Genomic DNA, 23,421 nt, shown 5'->3' with positions numbered 1-23,421 from the left:
TAAAATTTAGAATTAGTTTATCAATTTCTACCCCCCAAAAAATGAACAAAAAACCCAAAGCTGATGGTTTTTTCATTGGGATTGCACTGACTCTATAGACCAATCTGGAGAAAACTGCCATCTGAACACTAAATCTTCCCATTCATGCATAAAATATATCTCTCCATTTACTTAAGTATTCTTTAATTTCTCACTGCAATGTTTTATACATTTCCATTTACACATACTTTGCTAATTTTAGCCTAAAATATTTCAAGGTTTTATGCTATTTTAAATTGTACATTTCTTTAACTTCAATTTATTTTCCTAATATATGGAAATGGCTAATATATGGAAAGACATTTGTTCTTTAAATACCAACCTGGTTCCCTGTGGACTTCTTAAATTTATTTATTAGTTCTGGCAGTTTTGTCCTATAAATTCCTTAGCATTTTCTATATATATGTGCATGTTATCTGCAAATAAAATAAGTTTTACTCCTTTCTTTCCCATCTTTTTATTTCTTTTTCTTGCCTTATTGCACTGCCTTGGACCTCCAGGATAGAAGTTTAAGAGTGGACATATTGGCCATTTCCCAATCGTTTTTTTTTTTTTTTTAAGATTTTATTTATTTATTTGACACAGAGAGAGAGAAAGAGAGATCACAAGTAGGCAGAGAGGCAGGCAGAGAGAGAAGGGGAAGCAGACTCCCCACTGAGCAGAGAGCCTGATGTAGGGCTCGATCCCAGGACCCTGGGATCACGACCTGAGCTGAAGGCAGAGGCTTTAACCCACTGAGCCACCAAGGTGCCCCGGCCATTTCCCAATCTTAAGGGAAAGTGAATAATATACTATTAAGTATAATATTAGGTGGGGGCTTTGTATAGATGCCCTTTATCAGACTGAGGAAATTCCCTTCTATTTCTACTTTGCCAAGAGTTGGGTTTTGTTTTGTTTTGCTTTGTTTTAATCAAAGTGTGTATTTTAATCACGAGTGAATATTGAATTGTATGGAATACTTTTTCTGTATCCGTTGAGACAATTAGATAATTATATGGTTAATATCCTTTGCTATTTTGATATGGTGAATTACACTGATTTTTAGATGTTAATCCAACCTTGCATGCCAGCAATCAATTCCACTAATAATGGTATATTGTCCTTTTTACATATAGCCGCATTTAATTTGCTAAAATACCATATGAAGGATTTGTACATTTATGCTCATGACAGATAATGGTCCACAATTTTCTTTCCTTATAATGTCTTTGTTTAGTTTTGGTATCATAAAGTGAACTGAAAAGGGTTCCAATCTCCTATATTTTCTGAAAATGTTTGGTAAGCTTAACATTATTTTTCCCCTAAATGTTTGATAGAATTCATTCTGAAGGAGTTTCTCCATGGGAAGATTTTAAATTACAAGATTAATTTTTCCATTTCTTTTCCTGTCAATTTTAATAATTTTTCTCCTTCAAGAAACATGTCCATTTCATCTAACTTCCCAGATTTATCACTGTAGAGCTGTTCATGATATTCCTTGGTTTTACCTTTAATCTGTCTAGCATCTGTGATCATGTATCCTTTTCCCTCCATGATGTTAATAACTTGTGTTCTCTCTCTTTTGTTTCTTGACTAGACTAGCGACAGGCTTGTCATTTTATTGATCTTTGCAAAGAACCAGTTTTTGTATTATTTGTTTGTCTATTTACTGTTTCATTGATTTCATTATTATCTGTACAATTGCCTTTTTTCTAGTTTGGTTTTCATTGGCTATTCTTCTAGCTTCTTAATGTGAAAGTTCAGTTCATCTTGTAAACATTTGTTAGTATGAATTACATTTATTGATTTCAAGTGTAAATAATATATAAGTATTTAATACAAGCATTTGTAAGAATGAATTTTTTTTCTAAGACTTGCTTTAGGTGCATCAGACAAATTTTATATGTTGTGTTTTAATTTTTATTCATTTCACATTATTTTCTAGTTTCCTTTATGATTTTATTTCCTTTTACCCTTAGAGATGTGTTGTTTAATTTCTAAATATTTGGAAATTCTTCAGGTATATATTTTACATTTGAAATTCTAAATTCAGTTGCTTCCAGAGAAACAATAATCCTTTTAAATTTAATGAGACTTGTTTTGTATTACAGCACATGGCCTACTAAAACTTTTAAGTGCATTTGAAAAAATATATTCTATTGTTGGGTATTTTGTCTCAAAAATGTCAATTAGATCAAGTTAGTTGATAGCGTTATGCAAGTTTTGAAGTTGTTACTGAATTCCTGTCTATTTTATTCATTACTGAGTAAGGCATGTTGACATGTCCCTCTATAATGATGAATTCCTCTGTTCCTCCTTTCCGTTCCATCACTTGGCATGTATTATGAAGCCATATAATTAGATGAGTACACATTTAGGACTGTTATGTCTTCTTGATGGACTGACCCTTTTGTCATTATGAAATGTCTCTATTTTTAGTAGCAGTCCTTCTCCTGAAGGACTTGATAATAGTCACTTCAGCTTTCTTATAGTTTGCACACTATATCTTTTAACCATTTTTTTACTTCTGACTTATTGGTGTCTTTATTATTAAAGTATATTTCTTGTAGAAAGTATGTAGGTGGGCCTTACTTTTTTTGTCCATTATGATAATCTCTAGCTTTTAATTGGAATGTTTAACCCACTTATAGTTGATATAATAATGTATACAGTTTGGTTTATCTCTACCATCGAACTATGTGTTTTCTATTTGTCCTATCGGTTTCATTTTCCTCCTTTTCCTGGCTTCATTCTTTTCAGTATTCCACTTCATCTCCACTATTGGCTTGCTGGCTATTTCTCTTAGATTTTAGTGGCTGCTCTAGGATTTGTAGTATGTATCTTTAATCATAGTATTCTAGCTTCAGATAGTTACAGCAGTACTGTAAGAATCTTTCAACAATATACTCCCACTTCCCACGGCTTTCCTTTGTATTATTGTTGTCATGCACTTTGCTCTGTTATATTTTGCTTTAGACAATCATCTTATTTTTAACAGTTGTTGATATATATCTTACATACCATAAACTTCACTCATTAAAGTGTCTCTCAATGTTTTTAATATATAGTCTTATGCAATCATCACCATAATTTCAGAACATTTTCATCACCCCAGAAAGAAACCTTATACCCGTTAGCTGGCATTCACTATGCCCACCCAACACATACTCCTTCAGCCCTCGGCAACTACTGCTCTACTTTCTGTCTCTATAGTTTGCCCTATTCTGAGCATTTCATATAAATAGTGTTATGTATAATGTGGTCTTTTTGTCTTTTTTATTTTCCTCCTGCATACTCTAGGTGCCATTTGCTTTTTTAATCTAATTTTCTGAGTTGGAAGTTTAGGTTATTGTTTGGGATCTTGTTTTTTGTTACAGGCATTAAGAGCTATAACTTTATAATTTTTGTCAATTATCTTTCAAAGAGAATTTTAAAAACAATAAGATGTGTATTTTATATTTACCTACATATTTACCATTTCTGGTTTTCTTCATTCTTTTGCGTAAATTTGAGTTTTCATCTAGTAACATTTTTCTTCATCCTGAGGAACATCCTATATGTCCTATGGTAGAGATCTGCCAGTGGTAAATTATCCTGTTTTGGGTTTTTGGGGGGTTTTTTTGCCTAAAAATGTCTTATTTCACCTTCCTTTTTAAATAATGTGTTCATTTAATAAAGAAGTGTAAAGTTTTAGTAATGAAAAGGTGTGTCATTGTCTTCTAGCTTTCAGTGTTAATAATGAGAAATCAGTAGTAATTCTTGTGATTTGTCTTTTTTTTTTTTTTTTTTTTCTTCCTTTGCCTAATTAAAAGACTACTTCTTTGCTGCTGGTATTCAGTAATTTGATTATGACAATTCTTGGTGTTCTTTCCAATGTATTTGTCCTGCCTAATGTTCAGGTTCATTGAGCGTCTTAGATCTATGACTTTATAGTTTGCATCAAATTTGGAAGAATCTTGACCATTACATCTTCAATATTTTTCTGCTGCTCCCGTTCCCACTTGACCATAGTCCGGGTCTCCAGTTACAGGTACATCAAATCACTTGATATGTTTCCAGTTCACCGAGTCTCTTATTTTTCTCCTACCCTTTCTTGCCTGGGTTCTTTATTTTCAGGTGTTTCTATCGCTGTATCTTCAAGTTCATTGACCTTTGTTTCTAGTGCCCAATCCACCATTATGCCCATTGTGATAATTAGACTCTAAGATGGCCCCAGTGGTCTTGACCTCTATTAATCATACCCTTGTGTTAATCTCCATCTCTTTTTCATGGACTTATTGATGACTTGCTTCTAATCAATAGGATACATTAAAGGTGATGGGATGTCACATCTGTGATTAGTTTATAAGAGACTGTGAATTCTGTTTTGCTAGCAAACTCTCTTTATTTTCTTTGTGTGTTATATACTTTGATGACTCAAGCTGCCATGTTGGAGAAGTCCATATGCAAGGAACCAAAGATGTCCTCTGGCTAAGACCCAGATAGGAACCAAAGCCCTCAGTCCAACATCTTCCAAAGAGCTGAATTCTTACAGCAACTAAGCAAGTTTTGAAGTAGATCCTCTTCATCTGAGCTTTCAGATAAGAACTCAGTCCTGGATGACATATTGATTGTAGCAGCCTTATTAGAGACCTTAAACAGAGGATCTAGGTAAACCACATATGGATTCCAAACTCTCAGAAACTGTGAGATAATAAACATGTGTTGTTTTAAGCTGCTAAATTTGTGGTCATTTTGTACCCCTTAGTCAATAACTAATATAGTCATCTGGTAAAATTTTCACTTTAGATATCATATTGAAATTCTACAAGTTTTATTTGGGTATTTTTTCTTATAATCCTCTCCTTGCACTATTTATCTTTTCTTTTAAATCACTGAAGATATTTATAATAGCTGCTTTAAAGTCTTTGTCTTCTAATTTCATATTGATTTCATTTGGGGCTCCATTTCTACTGACTGATTTTTATCCCAGATATGGGTCATATCTCCCTGGTTTTTACATGTGTAATTCTTTTTGATTGAACACAGGGCACTGTCCATGATATACTATTGAGTGTAGATTTTTGCTGTCATACTTTAAAGAATGTTGCATTTTGTTATGTCTGGTGTTTGCATTACTTTCAGATTAGCTTGCTTATTGTGAGGTTTCTTGTGCTTTGCTAGGGTGAGTCTAGATTAGTCTTTATTCCAGGGAGAATCTGTCCTATTCTTAAGGTGTGGCCCTTCTGAGGTCTCTAATAAATGCCCCAGGTGTTCAATAACATCTCTTCACACAGCCTAGTTCAAACCTGAACATCTCCCAGTTGCACGTGTGTTCTGAGAAGTTTTAGTGACAGCTCCCAGTAGTTGTTTCCTTTGAGCAACCTCATGGAGTTTCACCTTATACATACTCTGCTTGGTATTTAGCCAATGACTCAAGGAGACCTACTATGCAAATTTCTGGATCTCTTCCTCTGTTTATGTTCCCTCTTTACAGTAATCTTCCCTATAAACTCCAGTTGTCTTGGCCACCCCAAACTCTGATCTAGATCTCCTCAACTCAGCTAGACTGCCAAGTTCTGTTTTGGTACCCATCTCTATGCTACTGGGAAGAAGTCTACAGCCCAAAAGCCAGAACTCATCTTGTTTACTCTTCTCAGACATCAGATTCCTGCAGTACTTGTTGTCCAACTGACAACAGTCATTTCACATACGTTTCCAGAGTTCTAGTTGGTTTTGGTGGGATGCTAAGTTTGCTACCAATTACTCTGTCATTGCCATTAGAGGTGTCTGGGTATTCTTAGAGATGTACAAGACATAATGGAATTCACACTTAGCTCTGTCCTTGGGTGCTTAACCTGTTGCAGATACTCCCCTGACTTACTCATGGCAGTGGAGGTGGCTAGGGGATGGTAGGTAGATGCGTCAGAATGTTCTTCACCAGCTGTGTCATAACCTCCAAATATCAAGATCACTAGCAGCATGCATGACAACCAATCCCTTTGCCTTCTCAGCAAATAACTTGTCAGTGTAACAAAACCTACCAGAAAGCCCCTCAGTCTACCATGGATTTATTCTGTGGGTTACACCAGATTCCCTTTGTGCAAAGTGAGGTAATTATAATTTCCAAACTAAGACCCTTGGTCTAATGATAGGCCTACATATTTGGACTTGGAGGGATCCCAGGAGACTCTGTATGTCTCAGGTGTCTGACATAATATTACACAGACAGTCTCTGGACACAGGGGCCACCTTTATTCCCTCTTAGAGGCACAATCCCCAGGGGATCTCCAATTTATCCAATATGTAGAACCAAACACCTGGTAAGCTCTTTAAAAATTACAGATGCCAGGGTGCCTGGGTGGCTCAGTGGGTTAAAGCCTCTGCCTTCGGCTCAGGTCATGATGTCAGGGTCCTGGGATCGAGCCCCACATCTCTGCTCAGCAGGGAGCCTGCTTCCCTCTCTCTCTCTGCCTGCTTCTCTGCCTACTTGTGATCTCTGTCTGTCAAATAAATAAATAAAATCTTTTAAAAAAATAAAATAAAATAAAAATAAAAATTAACGATGCCCATGTCCCACCCCAGACTACACATTAGAACCCTAGCAGCCCACGGTGATTCTGCAGCACGGCCAAGGATCGTTCTGCCTTCTAGTATATTATGAGGCCAAGGTAACACAAAAACACCAGGGTTGAAGACTTCAAACTGCCAGTGCCTTGAAGGTACCCAGAACTACCCCCAAACATTCTGGCTAGTCTCTCTTCTCCTACCTCAGCCACCCCACTTTGTAGGTAAGGAAACCAACACCCCGAGGGATTAAGCAGTGCGCCCAGTTGCACCCAATACCGCTCGGTCCGGGTCCAAGTCACCCACCCAGAACTTTCCCCTCCACCTCCAAGACACCTCATAAAATCCCTGAGAGCAAAGTGCAAAATCCTTACCTCATCTGAGCCCCCACATGACCCGGCTCCAGGCCCCTCTGGCCACAACTCACACGACCCTGTCCTTGTCCCTGTCTCCAGGTACACTGGTCGCATTCTGTCAACAGGAAAACAAGGTCTTTCTCACCTGAGAGACTCATGCTGTCCTGTTTGCTGAGAATGCCCCATCCCAGCTCTTCGTCCTTTGAGTCACATGTAGAATGTTCCTGCCTCATTCAGGCTCTCCTGAACCACCAAAACCCAACGCCTGGCCATTGCTCTTGGCTTGGGCACGTTCCTGCTGCAATCCCCTTAGCACTTCGCTCAGGGGTCCTGAGGTACTTGCTGCTGACCTCTGCCATGTCTGTCCCTCCCCCATTCAGGAGAGCTTCAAGAGAGTGGACAATGGGTCTGCTATGTAGATCACTGTATCTCTAATGCCTAGCAAAGCACCTAGCGTGCCGTGGGCTTATAATAATGTTTCTTAAATGAATGGATGGATGGGAGAAGCAAAGAAATAATCAACAACTCAAGAGCGACAGAAATCACTTTGTCTCTAACCCAGCAAGTGTGATGAAGGCAAAGAGGTCCAGGCCCTGTTCCCTTCAGGGGGGCAGCCTGCAGCTTTGGGGGGTCTCAGACTCTGCCCTCTCAGCCAGAAGACCTGCTGGCATTGACTTCCATGTGGCACACACCGATACCCAATGTCCAGATACCCTGACATGTGGCACAGCACAAGTCTCCCCACACACAGAAGCCTGCCCACCATTCCCTGCTCTAACAAGCACGCCCCAACTCTGCAGACCTGCCCCAGGGCTGCCCTTCTCTCTTGCCATTCAAATGGGTCTGCATACACGATGAAGAATTTAGGATTCGCCGGTTTCCACTCTGAAGTAACCTGGGAGCTGGGCTCGTCCATCCACAGGCAGAGACTTTAATATTCAAGCCAGAAGCATCAGCTCAGCACTATCGAGGGATAAGAGTTCAATTTTCTCATATCGTGTTGTTCTCCTATGGGTCCTTCAAATCTCCAACCACACCATCAAACAGGACCTGCCCTTGCCCTGGCATTGCATCTTAAGTTTCTGATTATGAGTCAGATCCTGATGCAGGGCCAGTGGAAGAATTAGAATCAGAGTCTAAATGACGGGCACGCTTCAAAGTAATCCAGGTCCGCAACCTCTTGGTGAGTGAGCCTGGGTCCCAGCACTGTTCAGTGAGTGCAGCGCAAGCCCCACTTTACCTGGCCCAGCAGCAACGGAAAAGAAGTCAGAAGAAACAGGTGAGGCTAATTTTAAGGATGTGTTCTGTCTAGCCAACATATTTAAAAATCTTGTAATGCGTAATCAATATAAATATTAACGGGTTATTTAACAGGGCTTCTCCTCCCTATTAAGTCTGTGAAGGCGGCGTGTATTTTACACACCCAGCTCATCACCATTCAGAGTAGGCACAAGGCAGGTGCTCAGCAACGATACGCAGCTCGCGGCCGTCGTTTCGGACAACACGGGAAGAGTCCGCCGGCCCATAGGTCGGGCACCAGGAGGAGGCACCAAGAGGAGGCACCGCGGCCACTAACCTGAGCCGCCTGAGGATTTATGTGGAAGACAAAAGGAGGGAAAACTTGCTTCCTGGCCCCCCGCAGCGCCTTCAGCGCCTTCCTCACCCTGTCCCACTGGCCCTGATGTCGGGCAGCAGGCAGAGCCGGCAGGGGAAGCTGCCATGGCCGCCCCGAGCTCTAGGTTCTTGGCTGCCTTCACTGGTATTTATTTGGCTTTTTATAAACAAAAGTCAGACTTAATGCATTCCATTCATCACCAGGAAAGGGCAGTAATCCTAAGGGGATCTGTCAGACAGACGCTCTTTCTGTAAATAAATAAAAAGGTGACTGCAGGAAAGCAAAGTTCCACTGAAGTGAAATCTGGGGGTTTTTCCATTTTAGATCCATAAGCCAAAATATTGCTAAGGCTTTTTATAAACAAAGATAATGAGTTGTATAATTTATGTAAATTAACCAATGCTGCTGCATTTTCTAGAAGTAACATAAACTGCATTATTTATTTGACGTGCCTTTTGGAGGAAAAAAAATAATTGTAATTGGATATTATACCTAACAGGTCTCTCCCGTTGTTTTCTTATGAGTATTTGCAGTTTTGCGCATAAAGCACAGGATCTTGGAGCGCACTACATACAGTGTGGCTTTCCTTCCGCTCGTAGGAAAGAAGACCAGAGTCAGAGCCCTGGCCACAAGCTCTGCACCAGAAGGAAAGCTTCGCACACACTAGGTACCCGGGCTCGGCCTGGTCACAGCTGTTGGTTGGTTTCAGCTAGGGAGGCGGTGCTGGGAGTTGACCAGCAGCCCCGGGCAACCAGCTGACGTGACTTCCCCTCCCTGATGTCTACGCACCCTCACTGTTCAAAGCGTGCATCAGAGCAGCTTCGCGCCACTCAAAGCAGTGCCCGCATCTCCTGGGAGTTCTCTCTGGAGGCAGCACCTCAGGCCCCCTCAGACCGAACGAATCAGAACCCCCACAGGACTGGTACGCACGGCAAAGAAAAACCCTTTCCTACATGCTTTGTGGTGGAGACCTGGTCCCTTCCAGACCCCACCTGCAGGAGACGGAGCTGCTTATAGGAGGGCGCCAGGCTGGGTCCTGGCTTGCAGCGTCACCCCACGTCCCCCTGCCCATCTAGCATCTATTCAAATGAGCAGCATAGAGTCACACACTGCAGTTCTTAATATTATCATATTAAGAGCATTAAAAATGCAAGAAAGGATAATGAAGCAAAATAAATTAAACAAGGATCTTGAAATACACAGCCTCGGAAATACTTTCGTTGCCTAAATGCTTGCAAACATCTGTTAGCTGCTATCATGCTCACTCTCCTACTCTGATATTCAAAGCACAAAATATGGTCAAATACCAAATGTAAACAGCTCTGATTCGTAACCCTGTTTGTGCAGCAAAAGATGGCCCTGAGGCAGAGGAAGGCACTCTACTGAAAGTCCACTGATCTCTGGAAAGAGCTTCTCGCTTGGGACCAGAGGTCGCCCGCTGGAGGAGCCAGCATCATTCATTCACTAGCAGGGGTGAGGAGAAACAAAACAAAAGTATCTCCGACCGAAAAGGAACGCAGGGTAATTTACTGAATTTATTTCATCTCGTCTCCCTTAATCATGTAAAAACAAAACCCAAAAATGTTCTACATTCTGGTTTGTGTCCAACACAATGTGCAAACTAATTGAGTGTAAAAAGCGTTGCTTTTGCATTATATCAGTTAAAGTGAGTGTAACAATTGCTCTCCCTACCCCCGAGCTCTGTTTCATTTCCGTTTTTGTTATAATTCAGTCCATTCACAATATGTCATTGCAAACACTATTTGCAAAAGAAAGTATAAAAAACAGATTCTTTATTTCTTAGTGCATTTATTTTCATTTCCCCTCTCAAGCTCTCCACATTTATACCGTGCTTCCATCTGGAGGGCTTAAAAAAGTTATAGACGAAGTTACTATACATTATGAGGCAACACTCATCTGGTATTTAGCCCGAGAATTTTATTGCCAGGTGTTGTGAAAGGAAAAAAAAAAAAAAAAATACGGGCAAAATACTGTGCTGCGTCTCGTTTCCAAACATTTCATATCATGTCTGAAAGTGTTCATTAATTTGGGAGGGAAGCTGCTTCCACGAGGCTTCTTCACTGTCTCCCAGGAAAAGGCAAATGTGGGGGCTCTCTCCGCGGGGGAATGCCCCACCTCAGCCCCGGGGGGTGGTGTCCCAGCATCCCGCAACGCACACCTCTCCCCAGGTTCCAGGACCCGCGCGCAGTCAGGCTCCCTAGACTCTGAGCAAATAGAAACGGAGTCCCTCCCGCGCTCAGTGCTGGGGGGACAGAGTCTGAGCAAGCAAACGAGGAAAGGGGCGCATGCCCAAACCCACCTCCTGGTTCAGGGGTTCTGATCATCAGGCATAAAGGGAAAATGGATCCCAGGAGAGCAGAAGAACCAAACACGAACCTGCTGTACCAGGCCAGGGAGCCCCCTCTGTGCCCACCTTTAGATGGGGGCTGTAGTGCACTCATTCAACTATTTTGCAGCAACTAGTGAGCTCACTTCTTCCTGGACTGATTCGTCCCGTGGAGACCCAAGCGGTTTCGTTTGTAAGAAATAACTGCAAACATTCAGTGTGTGTTCTTCGGGGAAACTGAGCTCACTACAGCATTATGCTGACAATTAGGTCTGACTCCATGTATAAAAGCACATAAGCAAGCGAGGGGTTCAAGAAAACATATCAATGTCGGGGGTGTCATACCATGGAAGGATTGGGCTGCTTTGCGCAGGGGAGTAAGGAAACTGGGCGAGATCAGGAGTCTTGGGGTCCCCTCGCTAGTTTCCCACAGTCTCCCACAGTAAAGATTATGGCATTGGACCATCTGTCGAATGTTTTAGGAAGAGAAAGAAGTCGGGGAATATTTTGAAACTCAAGCTATCAGACAACCCCAATCCCTTCACAATGTCACCATGAGATGTGCTGGCTTGTCATTCTCGCTAGACGTCCCCCGGGAGCTCTGCACGCCCTCTGTCCTGAGATGGCGGGCCTGACGGCCACCCTGCTAGGACTCCCTGGCTCCGTGTCACTTGAGAGTGGGCTCAACTCCAGGGCAGGCCCACCCGCTGTCCTTGTGACTGCTGCGGCTCACCAGGCTGGCTCTGCTGCCCGGTGGTTTCCCCAAGAATGGGTTCAGGGCAACATCCCACATCCTACATAAGCCGACCACACTCCGGTCGGGGTTCTGAGACCTCCCAGTCTCGCCTCCTCCTAGACTTAAACAAACCTCCTCGGACATTCCAAGTCAAAGGAACACTATCCTGGTCTCCACCAGCATCTCAGGGGCTGACATGCATAGAACTCAGCAGAGGTTTTTAACAGCATCAGAAATTAGAAATAGGAGAAAGATGCGGAGACTGAAGGACTCTGAACGCTAGAACTGGAGCAGGTCAGCCATGAGCACAGGATATAAGGAGCCAGAGGGAGGGGAAAACCACAGCTACTTGCTCAGAATTTATGTTTGCGTAAGTGAACATTAGGATTCTCGTATGGAGAAGAAATTATTGATACGCATGTTCCCTTAAGGAAGGCTTCTCAAGAGGCCCATTCCAGATTTAATAATAATCCATATTCTTCCCCTGAAATGGCAAACGGAGTCTTTGATTTCCTTATCACTGCCGCAGATGCATGAATCATTAAGCTGCAAACCAGCAGAGGTTCGGTTTATCACACGCCACCTAGAATATTTAATAAAATAAATTCTAAATAATCAATTCGTGAAGAGTCAATATCTCTTCCACTTTTGTAATAAATGTCTACCTCCTGCATCCATCATAAAACTGTACGTAAATTGTGGCAGTAGAGATAAAAGAGAAAGTCCCCGGTTTTCTCGTGCTGTCATGTAAATACTTAAACACGGACAAATAACATTCGTACCCTCCCTGCGGTCTCTATTCTGGGGGCCACAGTCCCAGCAAACGCGGCCAGGCTACTTTCCAAGCACTTCCGGCCTGAAGATGCGGGGGTCTCAGCCTATCCCTCTTGCATGAGAGTCCTTGACCCACCTAGTCACAGCAGGGTCACATGCCTTAGGCTCAGCCGTCCCTGCACAGGGGAGCTCAGAGCGCCTCCCTGGGATTTGTCCTACTCTGTCTGCAGCACCATGAAGCCGGCTTGTGGGAGGAAACAGGCCATTTCCCAACTGCCCTTGTGAGGGACATCACCTAGTTTCTTCAGACTGAGAACAAGCACGCCTGTGCCACATGGACGTATTACCACAACAAGGAAAGAGAAAGAAGACATCCTAACTACGCCAGAACAAACATGATGAACAACACGGAGGTGATAGTGTGTTATGAACAAAAGGGTTAATTCCTTACAGAATTATAAGCCGAGCCTGAACATTGTAAGGCTGTGAACATGAGTCTAAAAACATACCAGTGCTCGGATAGGAGAGGCAAGTCCCTAATCATCCCCCATCGGATCTCTCACGAGTTTCCATAGCACCATGCTCCTTCTAGAACTTGCTGCCATAATCTAGAACAGGAGGTAACAAACCACATCCATGGTCCAAATCCGGCCCTCACCCTGTTTTGGCAAATAAAGCTTTATTGGAACACGTTCACACCCATTCCTTAACTGTCATCTGTGGTTGCTTTCACACTGCACCAGGGTGACGGAGATCGTCTGGCTGGCAAAAATGGAACTGCTTACTGTCTGCCCCTTCACAGAAGAAATCCATCAACTCATCCATTCACTCAAAACATGTTTACTGGGTACCAAATGTGTAGCAAGTACCATGCCAAGTGCTGGGTTACAACAGGGGACAGAAAGTGCCCCGTGGGGTGGAGCTAAATGATGCAGGAACAGGGCTAGCTCCCCCAGGGAAGAAGGCCAAGGGAGCCAGTGTGCTTTGCTGTCAGAAACCCGCCATTCCTTCTCCTTCATGGCCAAGGGCAGAAGAAGGACCAGTAGCTCAAAGCATATCTTCAGAGATTTCAGCTAGATGCTTTTTAAAGGTGTCGGGAGCCAAATAATGAACTATCAGACCAACCTGTAAAATTTTCCTTTGGACATTTTTCTTAACATAAGATTAAAAGAAAACAAAACAAAAAACCCATGTGCCCAGGGCTGAGTCACTGAGGGACTCAGCAGCAAGAGAATGGCTATCCCAATCCTTTCCAAATGAATGGGCCTGTGAGTCATGGGAAGAGACACTAAAAGGCAGACACTGATTCAGTAGATCGGGGGTGGGGTCCGAGACTCCGCCCTTCTACCCCCCTTCCCACCCCCCCCGCCCCCAGCAGCAGGGCGAGTAGCTGTTCCCTTCTCTTGCTTCTGCACTAACGCCTTCCTTGGCCACCCCTCCCGGGCGCAGAGAAGCCCACCGCCACCCCCTCCATCTTCCCCATGATTTTTTCTGGTCTGTGAGAAACAGATGCAGAAACCTCGGCCAAATTAGTGTGCAAACCATATGCCTTCTCTGTGTCAGTGACTAACTCATGTCCGCTACAGGGGTCAGCGGCGACTCTCCTAGGACGGGCGGCAGATCCGTGCCCTCTGAGCGTGGACAGCACCACACGGAGACCAGCCACAGCCGCCAATGAGAGGAGTCCATTTCCCCAGCAACATCAGGGCATTTGAAAGATGTGGAGAAGATCAATAATTTACTCTTCGGTCAAGTGAAGGCCAGAGATATCCTTTACCCAACACAAGCAGCCATATCTGGTCATTTACCGAGGTGGGTGGGATATATATCATGTTCTTAAAAGGCATCCCCAGCTTCTGGATGAGGCCGTAAATTATTCTTACAGAATCAAGGTTATGTGTTCTGAGTAACGTCTAACTTTGTGCCTGCTGGATGTTGGGGCCCAAAAGGAAAGACCCTTGGGTGAATTTTGACAGTGGTGTTCAAGAGTTTCCATTGTAATTGAATATGCTGAAATTTCCATTCATGTCCTTGTGGGCTAATCTGCAATCATGTTAAGGGACTGTTATGATAATAATTAAATACAAGTTCAGCATACCAAGTTGATATCTTGCTGCTCTACCTTCAACAGGGAGTTTCTAGCTCAATAGGGCTCAAATCAAGTTTAAAAAAGGAAATTACAAAATATTTTACAAACTGTAATCTACCAGAGAGATGAGGAAGGCTGAAACTACAAACACATCTCCTTCGAAATCTTCTGGCACCTCTTTGCCAACAAGCTCTTCAAACATCCCTGGTGGGAGATCAGCGCCCTGGAGGCAGCAGCCTCCACGGGCAAGACCTGGGCCTCAGGCAGTCCTCGTGGCCCCAGACTCTCTTTTTAGAGAAAGCAAGGGGTCCCCAGGCCTGGCAGCCCTTGGGTTTGCTGGGAAACTGCCAGGAGTGCCTTTTCTCTGTAGCCGTGGCCAGCGCCCTTCCTGGTTTTTATGGTCCCTGCATCGATTTTGTGTCTGGAGATAAACCAACTCTCTTGCTCGAGTCTTCAGTACCCAAACAGTCAAATCTCTATCTGCAAAGACTCAAAGGAAACTGCTCTGATGGTCAGAGGGCTGCCGGAAAAAATACAGGACACCCAGCCCAATGTGCATTTCAGACAAGGAACAGATAATACGTAAGTGTAAGTATGTCCCAGGTGGCTGCATGGGACACACTTGAACTGAAAAATTATTTATTGCTTATCTGAAATTCAAGTTTCCCTGGGCATCATGCGTACGTGTGTGTGTGTACACGTGCATGCACTGAGTCCGGCAACCCTGCATAGGGAGCGTGAGCACACAGATCCCCGTGCCAAAGTGACATGCCTGGAAGCTCGAGAGCTATGGCTTCAGGACAGATAGACGCTGACAACTCATAGTGGGAGAGAGAAATGCAACTCGTTGTCCCTCAGTTAAGGTTGGCATGGGGATATAAAAAGTTCCTATGGGACCCGGCTGACATCAGAGCTAAGGAGTGACAGCAGGTCTGTAGGTATTTGGAGTGTTGGGGGACAGAATCCCACCCACTGGAGGGCAAGAGGCCTCCAGATCATCTTCTCGCAGTCCCCAGGGGCCCGAGGGTGCCGGGTCCCTGAGCTGGAGGAACGGTGAGCGAGGAGCTCTTTCTCCTCTGACAGGTTGGGGTTATAAAGAAGGGAACGCCCGCTTCTACTAAAGACCTTCCTTATCCCCATCCCGTCTCACTTGAGACCTGTGCTCAGGGGCATGGCGCTGCAGCTCAAACCCCACGCCCCCGGACCCCCCTGGCCTAAGCACACATCTTCTGGGTATGCAGGCGTTTTTGAAAGCCCATGTGGTCTGGTGATGAGGAAACTGGGAATTCATGATCCCAGAGCTGGGATCCCAGAGCTGGGGTAGTATCTCGACTCTGTTACTGACCAGCTGGGCATCTTTAGATACATTTCTTAATCTTCCCGGAAATCCATCATGTCTTCTGCAAGGAAGAGGAAAACGGCTTCGCTTACTTCATGGGGACGCTGGCAAGTCGTGGTACGGCACAGCGCACAGAGAATGGGGAGGACAGGAGCAGGTATTCAGTAGGTGTTGCATGAATGCTGCCATAATTGTCATTGTTGTTGTTAACTGCCATGGGTCGGGGAAGACAGAGCCTTAAAAAGAAACAAAACTGCCATCCTGGCTGGGCCTCCGTGAGCTCGGCAGCACATGAACCAAGGCTGTTGCTGCTTCGAAGTGTCACTAGTTTAATGTTATTTATTAGTTAAAATTTAATTATATGAGTTGGGTAGGGACATGTCACCAGGGATGCTAAGTAATTAGAAATTAAAGAAAGACTATGGATCCAAGTTCCTGAATTGATTCTACCAAAACACATCCAGGTAACAGGAAATTAGGTTTTAACGTGTTCGTGCACCAGCAGAACACGACACAGAAGCTCAGATGATTAGAAGCCAGAAGAGAGCTGAGGGAGATGGTCCGAGGTACCGCCGAGTAGGCTGGCATCACGAAACCTGAGCAGCTCAGCCACCAGCTCTGGACACCGGTGCAGAGGCAGCAGGATCGGAAATCCAAGGCCTGAGTGGGAGTCCCCGTGGGGATAAGCATGTCTGACTCCCCACGACTCAGCAGCAGGGATGGGGGGGGGCACACACGAGGGGTGACTGGGAAGGCAGCTGGTCACTCAGCAGATGCCACCGCTCAGAGCAAGGGCCTGCAGGGGGACCGGCCAGGACCCTGTCCTCCAGGAGGGGAAGGCAGCCCATGCCAACACTCCAAAACCTCCGGTGACAGTTCGCGCCTCTCACTGAGATGCCCTGATTTGTGTCTCTGTACGTTTGTCAAGTGTGAGGCCGCGTCTTAACTGCCTCTCTCTATTCTTCCCTTCATAGGCCGTCCAGCGCCTCAACACCAGATACAGACTTCCCCGCACCCAGGAAACACGGGCTGCCTGCTACCTGCTTGTTGAACCGGACAGCACAGTGTCAAGTCCGAGAGCACTTCCTGAAGAGAGGGACGGATGAGGGCTACGGACACGGGGGCATGAGTACTGCCGGCTGGAGGAGCCGGCGAAGAAGCCCCCGCAAGCGTCAGACATCTCGGCGGGGCCGTGGGCGACCACAGGCTGGGAGCAAGGAGTGACCCACAGTAGCACCGGCAGGCGCGTGGCGAGTCTGGAGGGCCGCGGCGGGGACCACTAGCCCCACCGGCACCCACGGGTGCAAGAAGTATCGGTTCTCTTCAAAATAGCTGAGGGCAACGTGACGAACCCGGGAGCCCCGCGGCTCGGCCACCTTCCCTCCTGACCTGCTCCGAGCTGTCTCCCGAACCGGCTCGGGGCCCCCCACATGCATGCGGCCGGCGACTTCACACACATTCCCTGGGCGGCCAGCAAGATGCCTATTTATCTTCCGGCGGCAAGCCGGGCTGGAATGATCTGGCATCGCCACGAGGCAGACAGTTATTTCATGCTCTGTTAATTCCTGATGCGGTAACTACAATATCATTCCTACTTTTGAAAGAGGTGTGTGTTTTTTTTTTTTTCCCCACTTTTTAATATGTGGAGTAAGAGTCCAAATAAAGAACATCACTTTAATGAGGCTGAGTCCAAACGCATAACCTTGTTACCGCCGCTGTGGGGCTCCCAGCAGGCTTCGGGCTTTCAGGTAGTTATCAAGAAGTCCACGTGGCTCTCCGTTCTTCGAGAAGGTACGAACAGGTCAGCAAAACGAAACTTTCCAATCTGGGCAGATGGTCCAGGCCGAGGGCCCCCCCCCCCCCCGGCCAGCACAGCAGGGGCTCGGGGGGGGGGGAGGATGTCTTTGTCCCTACTGCCTGCTGCTGAGCCCACGGCCTCTGGGCGTGACACCCACTGGCCACCAAGGCAGGATGGGCCGTGGCGAGGGTGCCTCAGGATCAGCGGCGAGAAGGCCTCGTTCCTGAGAGGCCGGCATGTGGTCCACGGGGGGCCAGGACAGATCCTGACATGGTGCGATTCTGGCCACCTGTTGCTTCAGATCATGTCAGCTGGGGTTCAACAGGCTCTCACCGCCCAGCACAGCGTCCCAGCCCTGCTGCTGCTTTCCTGCCCCCCCCCCACCAGTGCCTCTTTCCCTGTGTTTATGTCACTTCTTGGCGTCTGAGTCTGCCTGAGGGATGCTTCCTCTGTGTTCCCCACGAGGGCGGGCGTGCCATTCCTCCAACACACCCCTCCTGATCTGGCGCCGGAGATGCGGACTTGAGGTTTTGCCATCACCTCCCCCTCCCGCGACCGTGAGATCGAAACGCTGCATCTTCAGTATCTATCACAATGTGCTGGATGGAAGGCGCTTGGCAGCTGGCTGATGGATGGAGAGTAGGTGTTGACTTGATCTGAAAATACCGCAGATCCCTCCAGAACACCTGGGAGCAACAGGTGTCATGGCAAGAGCTTTTGCTGTACGACCAGGGAAACCTCAGCTCAAGTCGTGGCCCCATGCTGATTTGTGGCAGGATAGAGGGGCAGTAGAAACCTTGTCGGGCTCAGTCTTTTCATCTATGAGATGGGTTAAGAATGGGAAATTTACACGGATGTTTCGATGAGGGTTGAATGAGATAAGAGAGCTGGGGATTCATAAACCAGCAGCTTACGAAGTGTGGGGTTCCTGTCTGCTGTGGGAATCTGGCACAGAAGGGGTCAGGAAGCAGAGAACCCAGCGCTGGCCTAGGTTCTGAATAGAGCCATAAGCTTCTGGGGCCAGAGAACAGCTCCATGAACTTGAAAAGTACATGAACTCTTCTGGCTCGGCCCAAAGACTTCACCCAGCTCACCTAACCCACAGTGTGGCAATCCCGGAGGCATGGGGATGCTTCAGACCTGCCCCTCTGCTCTCAGGAAGTCCCCTCCCCCAGAGCCCCTCCCCCCATCGAGGCTCCAGAGAAGCAGGCACGACTCTACCTGGGGAGCAGGGCCAACCTCTCCGGCCTGCTGCGATTTCATCTCATGAAACGTTGACATCACAACCACCTTCTTTTTCCTCCCTGCCAACCTTTGTCGTCCCTGGAAACCTTATCGAGCTAGCTTCTCCGTGGCTTACAGACAAGACGACTAATCGTGGACTTAACAGCTCGTCAGCTTCAGAAGCGGCTGCCCCCTCCTGTGCCTGGCTGAGAAAATCAATGGGCTTTCGAGCTGCCGCGTGTTCCTAGGGCCCCAGCCTGGGAGAACAAAAGAAGCCGGACTGCTGAGCAGTTCCGTGAACAGGGCTGGAAGTTTTCCTGGCCTGAGGGAAGGCTTATAGCAAGTGATATGCTAAACGGTAGATCGGAATATCTTTATCATGCCCTTGAACTGAGGAGGCCAGCTCAGTGGAAGAAAAAGCACATCTCCGAGACCCTGAGCAGGACCGTCTGCCACCCCCACGGCAGGGGCAGGGGCTGGTCCCAAGCCTGGCATGATGGACGTCCTGAGTCCCTGGGAACCATCCGGCTGAATCCACTGAAGGAGGAGTTGGGGTTCCCACCCGGAAGCCTCCTCCCGTGAGACGCAGAGCCCCATGGATGTCCGCACGGCGACTTCCCACGTAGAGAGGACCACTGCCCCCTATCCCCGCATGACCTCTGGGCTTCCCTGCCACCGGTACATATCGGAGCAAATGCAGGAAATGCACAGTGAGATGTGGGGCTGCTCTTGCCAAAAAGGTCTTTCCTTGCAGCTGCTTTAAAATTATGCCTGTGGTAGACAACCCATCACAAAGGACTTCCACTAACACGACGTGATCATCCCCACAGATAACTAGGTGTGTCCATCGGCGGGTAGGGAAGGCACGGTGACTCTTGGTGCTGCTGGACGTGTAATTAGCACAGCCATTTGTAGTGTCCAGTAAAACGCAAGATGCTCAGATCTTGCGCACGGCCACTCTGGCAGGTCCAGGCTGCACACGTGGACAAGCAGACATGTCTTAGCTGATTTCCTGACACACTGTAATGTTGACACGCTCAGCCGAATCTAAGAGTCCGCTGAGCGGGGAGTGGCTCCAATGCGTCCGTGGTGACACACTGCAGAGCAGGGAAAGGGGATGGGGCTGTACCTATCAACAGAGATGTCAACCAGACCCCTGCGCTAAGTGGAAAGGGGAGCCTAGAATATTAGGTAAGTCACGGACACAGTCCTACCCAAACTCAAAAGCTGAGCTTTGAGCCCATCTCACTAGGAAGCTTCTCGGGTCATCCCCGCCCACCTGGGCCACACCATGGGCCTGCCGTGGTGGCCTCCTTCTCCAAGAACCAGAAAGCAGGCCCCACATGTGGCCAACCAAGGGTCTCCAAGCCCCTCTCCCGTTCCCACTCCGCACGGCCACTTATGCTCAGGAAGTCACAGAAACCCCTTGCTGTCCCTTCCCTGGGGTCCTGAGGATCCCAGCTCCCCCCTTACAGGTGTCCGCACGGGAGACGGTAAGCATGAGCCACAAAGAACTCCAAACACTAACAGGACCTAAAAACAACCACACGTCATTCTGATTCCACCCAGTGACAATTCTCATTTATCACGGGAGGGAAGAAAGGGAACACTGACGGGTTTTGGCCCTGGGCTTCGGAGCTGCCGCCCAGGGAGAATTCCACCCGGTCTCCGCGGACGACCAGAAGTTCCCGACTTATATAGGACCGAGGACAAGCCCCGCCAGAGACCTGCAGGCACAGGGCCGAGGGTGCAGCTCTGGTGTGAGCTCCCGCAACCTTGCAAGTGCCAGCAAGAGCCCCGCACGTGTCCTGCCCACTCTGTTCCTTCCAAGCCCCCGCGCGCCCCGCAGCCCTGGCTGGTCAGCGGGTATGATCCCCAGTCACCGTCCTAGAGCTAGACCCAGCACACTGGGGCCATCTGCATTTTCGTGTCTCACCAGCTGACTCGAGCACGCTGTGCAAACACAGAACACGAGAGAGCGTACCGAAGAGGAATTTCTCGTGTCCGGGCTTTTCTTTGTTCTTCTCTAGAAAGCATTGTTATTGGGTATTTAAACACACACACACACACACACACACACACACACACACACACATAAAACAAAAGCTATCTCTCTCTGTGGGGTAATATAATAAAAGCCGCTGGATGCTATTTTTAACAGCCATAAAAGCGCGTGATTAATATAGAAAAAGTCACAATGACGAAGTGCGTCACAAAGAACGTCAGCCTGGAGTGGGAGCCGTTGAAGTCAAGTGGGCTCACGGTCCACGTGATCAGTCCCGGCAGGCTGGGGGCCCGACACACCAATGGCCTCCACAATCCCTGGCTTTCATCAGTGCAAAATATTGGACGGGTCCCAGACCAGCTTCTCAGCTCCTGGCGGGACACAGCACCGGACCACGGGGGAGATCCTTTGTGGGGGAGATCCCTTACGAGGATCAGCAAGCACAGCTGAGACATGGATGCTTGCTAACCAGCAGGCCAAGAAGGCACCGTGATTCATACCTTCTCCCTCTCCCACGGTGGCACGTGGCTCGGGCCCTCAGACAAGGAAACGACCTCGGGAGAATGTCTCCACGGCCGCCCAGAGTGAGAGCCCATCAGAACAACAGCAAAGGAGCCAGCCTGTTCCCTGTCTTCCCCCAGGACCCAAGCTGAAGTTTGCACGAATCCCAAGACGTGACCCACATCACCCACCTCTACCCCAGCCACAAGAATCCCGCACACCTTGAGATCCCATCCAGTTATCTTTAACACCTTCAAGCTCCCTGAGGTCCAAACACCCAGAGGGAAAGAGCAGAGGCCGTTAGTAGAGGGAGGCAAGCCAGGCTCTGGTTGGAGATCACCAGCTCCCAAGGGACCCACTCAACAGGGGCAGGTCCAGGCCACCTCGAGAGGGAGACCTCAGGCGGCCCCTCTCCCTCGCTCCTGCACTCTCCATGTCCCTCTGTGATACACACAACACAGGACTCTGCAGGGGCCTAGCAAATACCAGTCTGCACATCAAGGACTCCCAAGAAACACGAGGACGTTAGCTAAACCTGGCCTTCACGGACAACCGGATTGGAGACTCTTGGGTAAGAAGGCAGCAAACAAAACAAAACAGCAAACGGGGTCTTGGCAAACAAAAATACTGGCAGCCAGTTACTCCAAAGCGACTCCGCGTCCTCGCAGCCCAGAAGCAACATCTGCGAACCGAGACAGCCTTCCTGCCTTTACCTCCACTCCCTGGACCTTCAGCTTCATGTGGTCCTCTCTGGTCGTCTTGCCGTCTTTCCTCTTTTTCCAGCAGTATCCATCCTTCCTGTATTTTACTTTCTTCCTGTTGTAGAGGATCATTGAGCCATTCTGTGGTCTGGAAACAACAAATGGTTAAGTTACCAGGAGAACGGAGCACAAGAAAAATTTATGAAGAAAGATATCGTAGACCAGTAAAAGTCTCTACAGAAAAGCAATATTCCACATTTGCCGGGACATAATTTTTCACCTTTTATTGCAGCTCCTGGATTAACCATGTTTTATGGCCAGCCAAAATTTGCTTGTGGATTTGGTACCTAATGAATTAAATGTGTCAATGATAGGCTTAAAAAACATCCCCTTAGTAATATCCACCATCTAATCAAGATATACGATGTGGGGGTCTCAGCTCTGCGCTGAAAAGTAGAAAAAAACAGCAAGAGAAAGCAAAAAGAGCCGGGGGTGTTGTGGCAGCCGGCAATATCTTATCTCTTGTAGAAAGATTTTCTACACATCTTTTAATCCATCACCCGGCATTAGGAAATAAATAAGTTTAATGCAGACGCTAGATGACTATGTTAAGAACAGACCAATGGAAGGACTAGCCGTCCAGGCCACGCGCTCTTGATTCATTGCCCGCGTTTAGATCACTGTGAGATTCACGGGAACGTCCACAGCCCCTCTTCCCGGGCCAGCTAAGTACCTGATTGTTTCACATTTGGGCTTGGCTGTCGGAAGGCTCAGTCCTGCCTGGTACATTTGTCTGTGTGTCTGGTCCACAGCCACCCTAACCTTAGGAAAAGAGCCCACTTCCCACTTGCTAAATGCTGAGCGTGGCCAGTCGCTCTAGTGCCGTTTGAAAAGAACAAACAGAAAGAACCTTGACTTTTCCTAAAAGAAGTTGTGCGCCAATCGCAGAGAGCAGAGGACGTCCGCACATACTTCCGCAGCTGCAGCGGGCACACGCTTTGGGCTGGAAACCCCCCAAAAAAGAAAGAACCAAACTCCTCCGGCAGCACGTCCATGGTGAGCCCCTTCCAGAATAAAGCGGCGGCTGGGGGGCCACCTGCGGCTGGCAAGGAAGCCCGCGAGTCCCCCCAAGGCTCATAGCACACCGCTCGCGCCCCGCAGCCAGCTCCGGGTCCCTCTGAGACTGAAACCCTGGCACAAAGGGGCACGGGGGAGTCTGTGTGCCCAGGAGACCAGCCCAGGCACATGTCGCTTCCAGCCACTGCGCGAGGGCTCTTCACGCAGACAAGGCATAAGAGGGTGTTTCTTCCAGGGCCGGTGGGCTTCTGGGTCTCTGCTGGAGCGACATGTGGAAAGGGCAGGCCGGCCAGGC

General features: G+C 47.3%; 1 protein-coding gene across 13 annotated transcripts in view; it reads right to left on the bottom strand.

Annotated features, from left to right (window-relative positions):
- Positions 1-23,421, bottom strand: part of CAMTA1 (calmodulin binding transcription activator 1) — an 822,863-nt gene that overhangs the window by 380,782 nt on the left and 418,660 nt on the right. For all 13 annotated transcript variants that reach the window (XM_059374689.1, XM_059374684.1, XM_059374683.1 and 10 more), the window contains one exon: positions 22,062-22,197. In XM_059374689.1, the coding sequence (XP_059230672.1) occupies positions 22,062-22,197 (136 nt within the window). The remainder of the gene's footprint in view (positions 1-22,061; positions 22,198-23,421) is intronic.

This window comes from Mustela nigripes, chromosome 14 (genome assembly GCF_022355385.1).
Source record: "Mustela nigripes isolate SB6536 chromosome 14, MUSNIG.SB6536, whole genome shotgun sequence".
Taxonomy (NCBI): Eukaryota; Metazoa; Chordata; class Mammalia; order Carnivora; family Mustelidae; genus Mustela; species Mustela nigripes.
The sequence above is the reverse complement of the archived record's forward strand: the minus strand, read 5'-3'. Positions and strand labels throughout refer to the sequence as shown.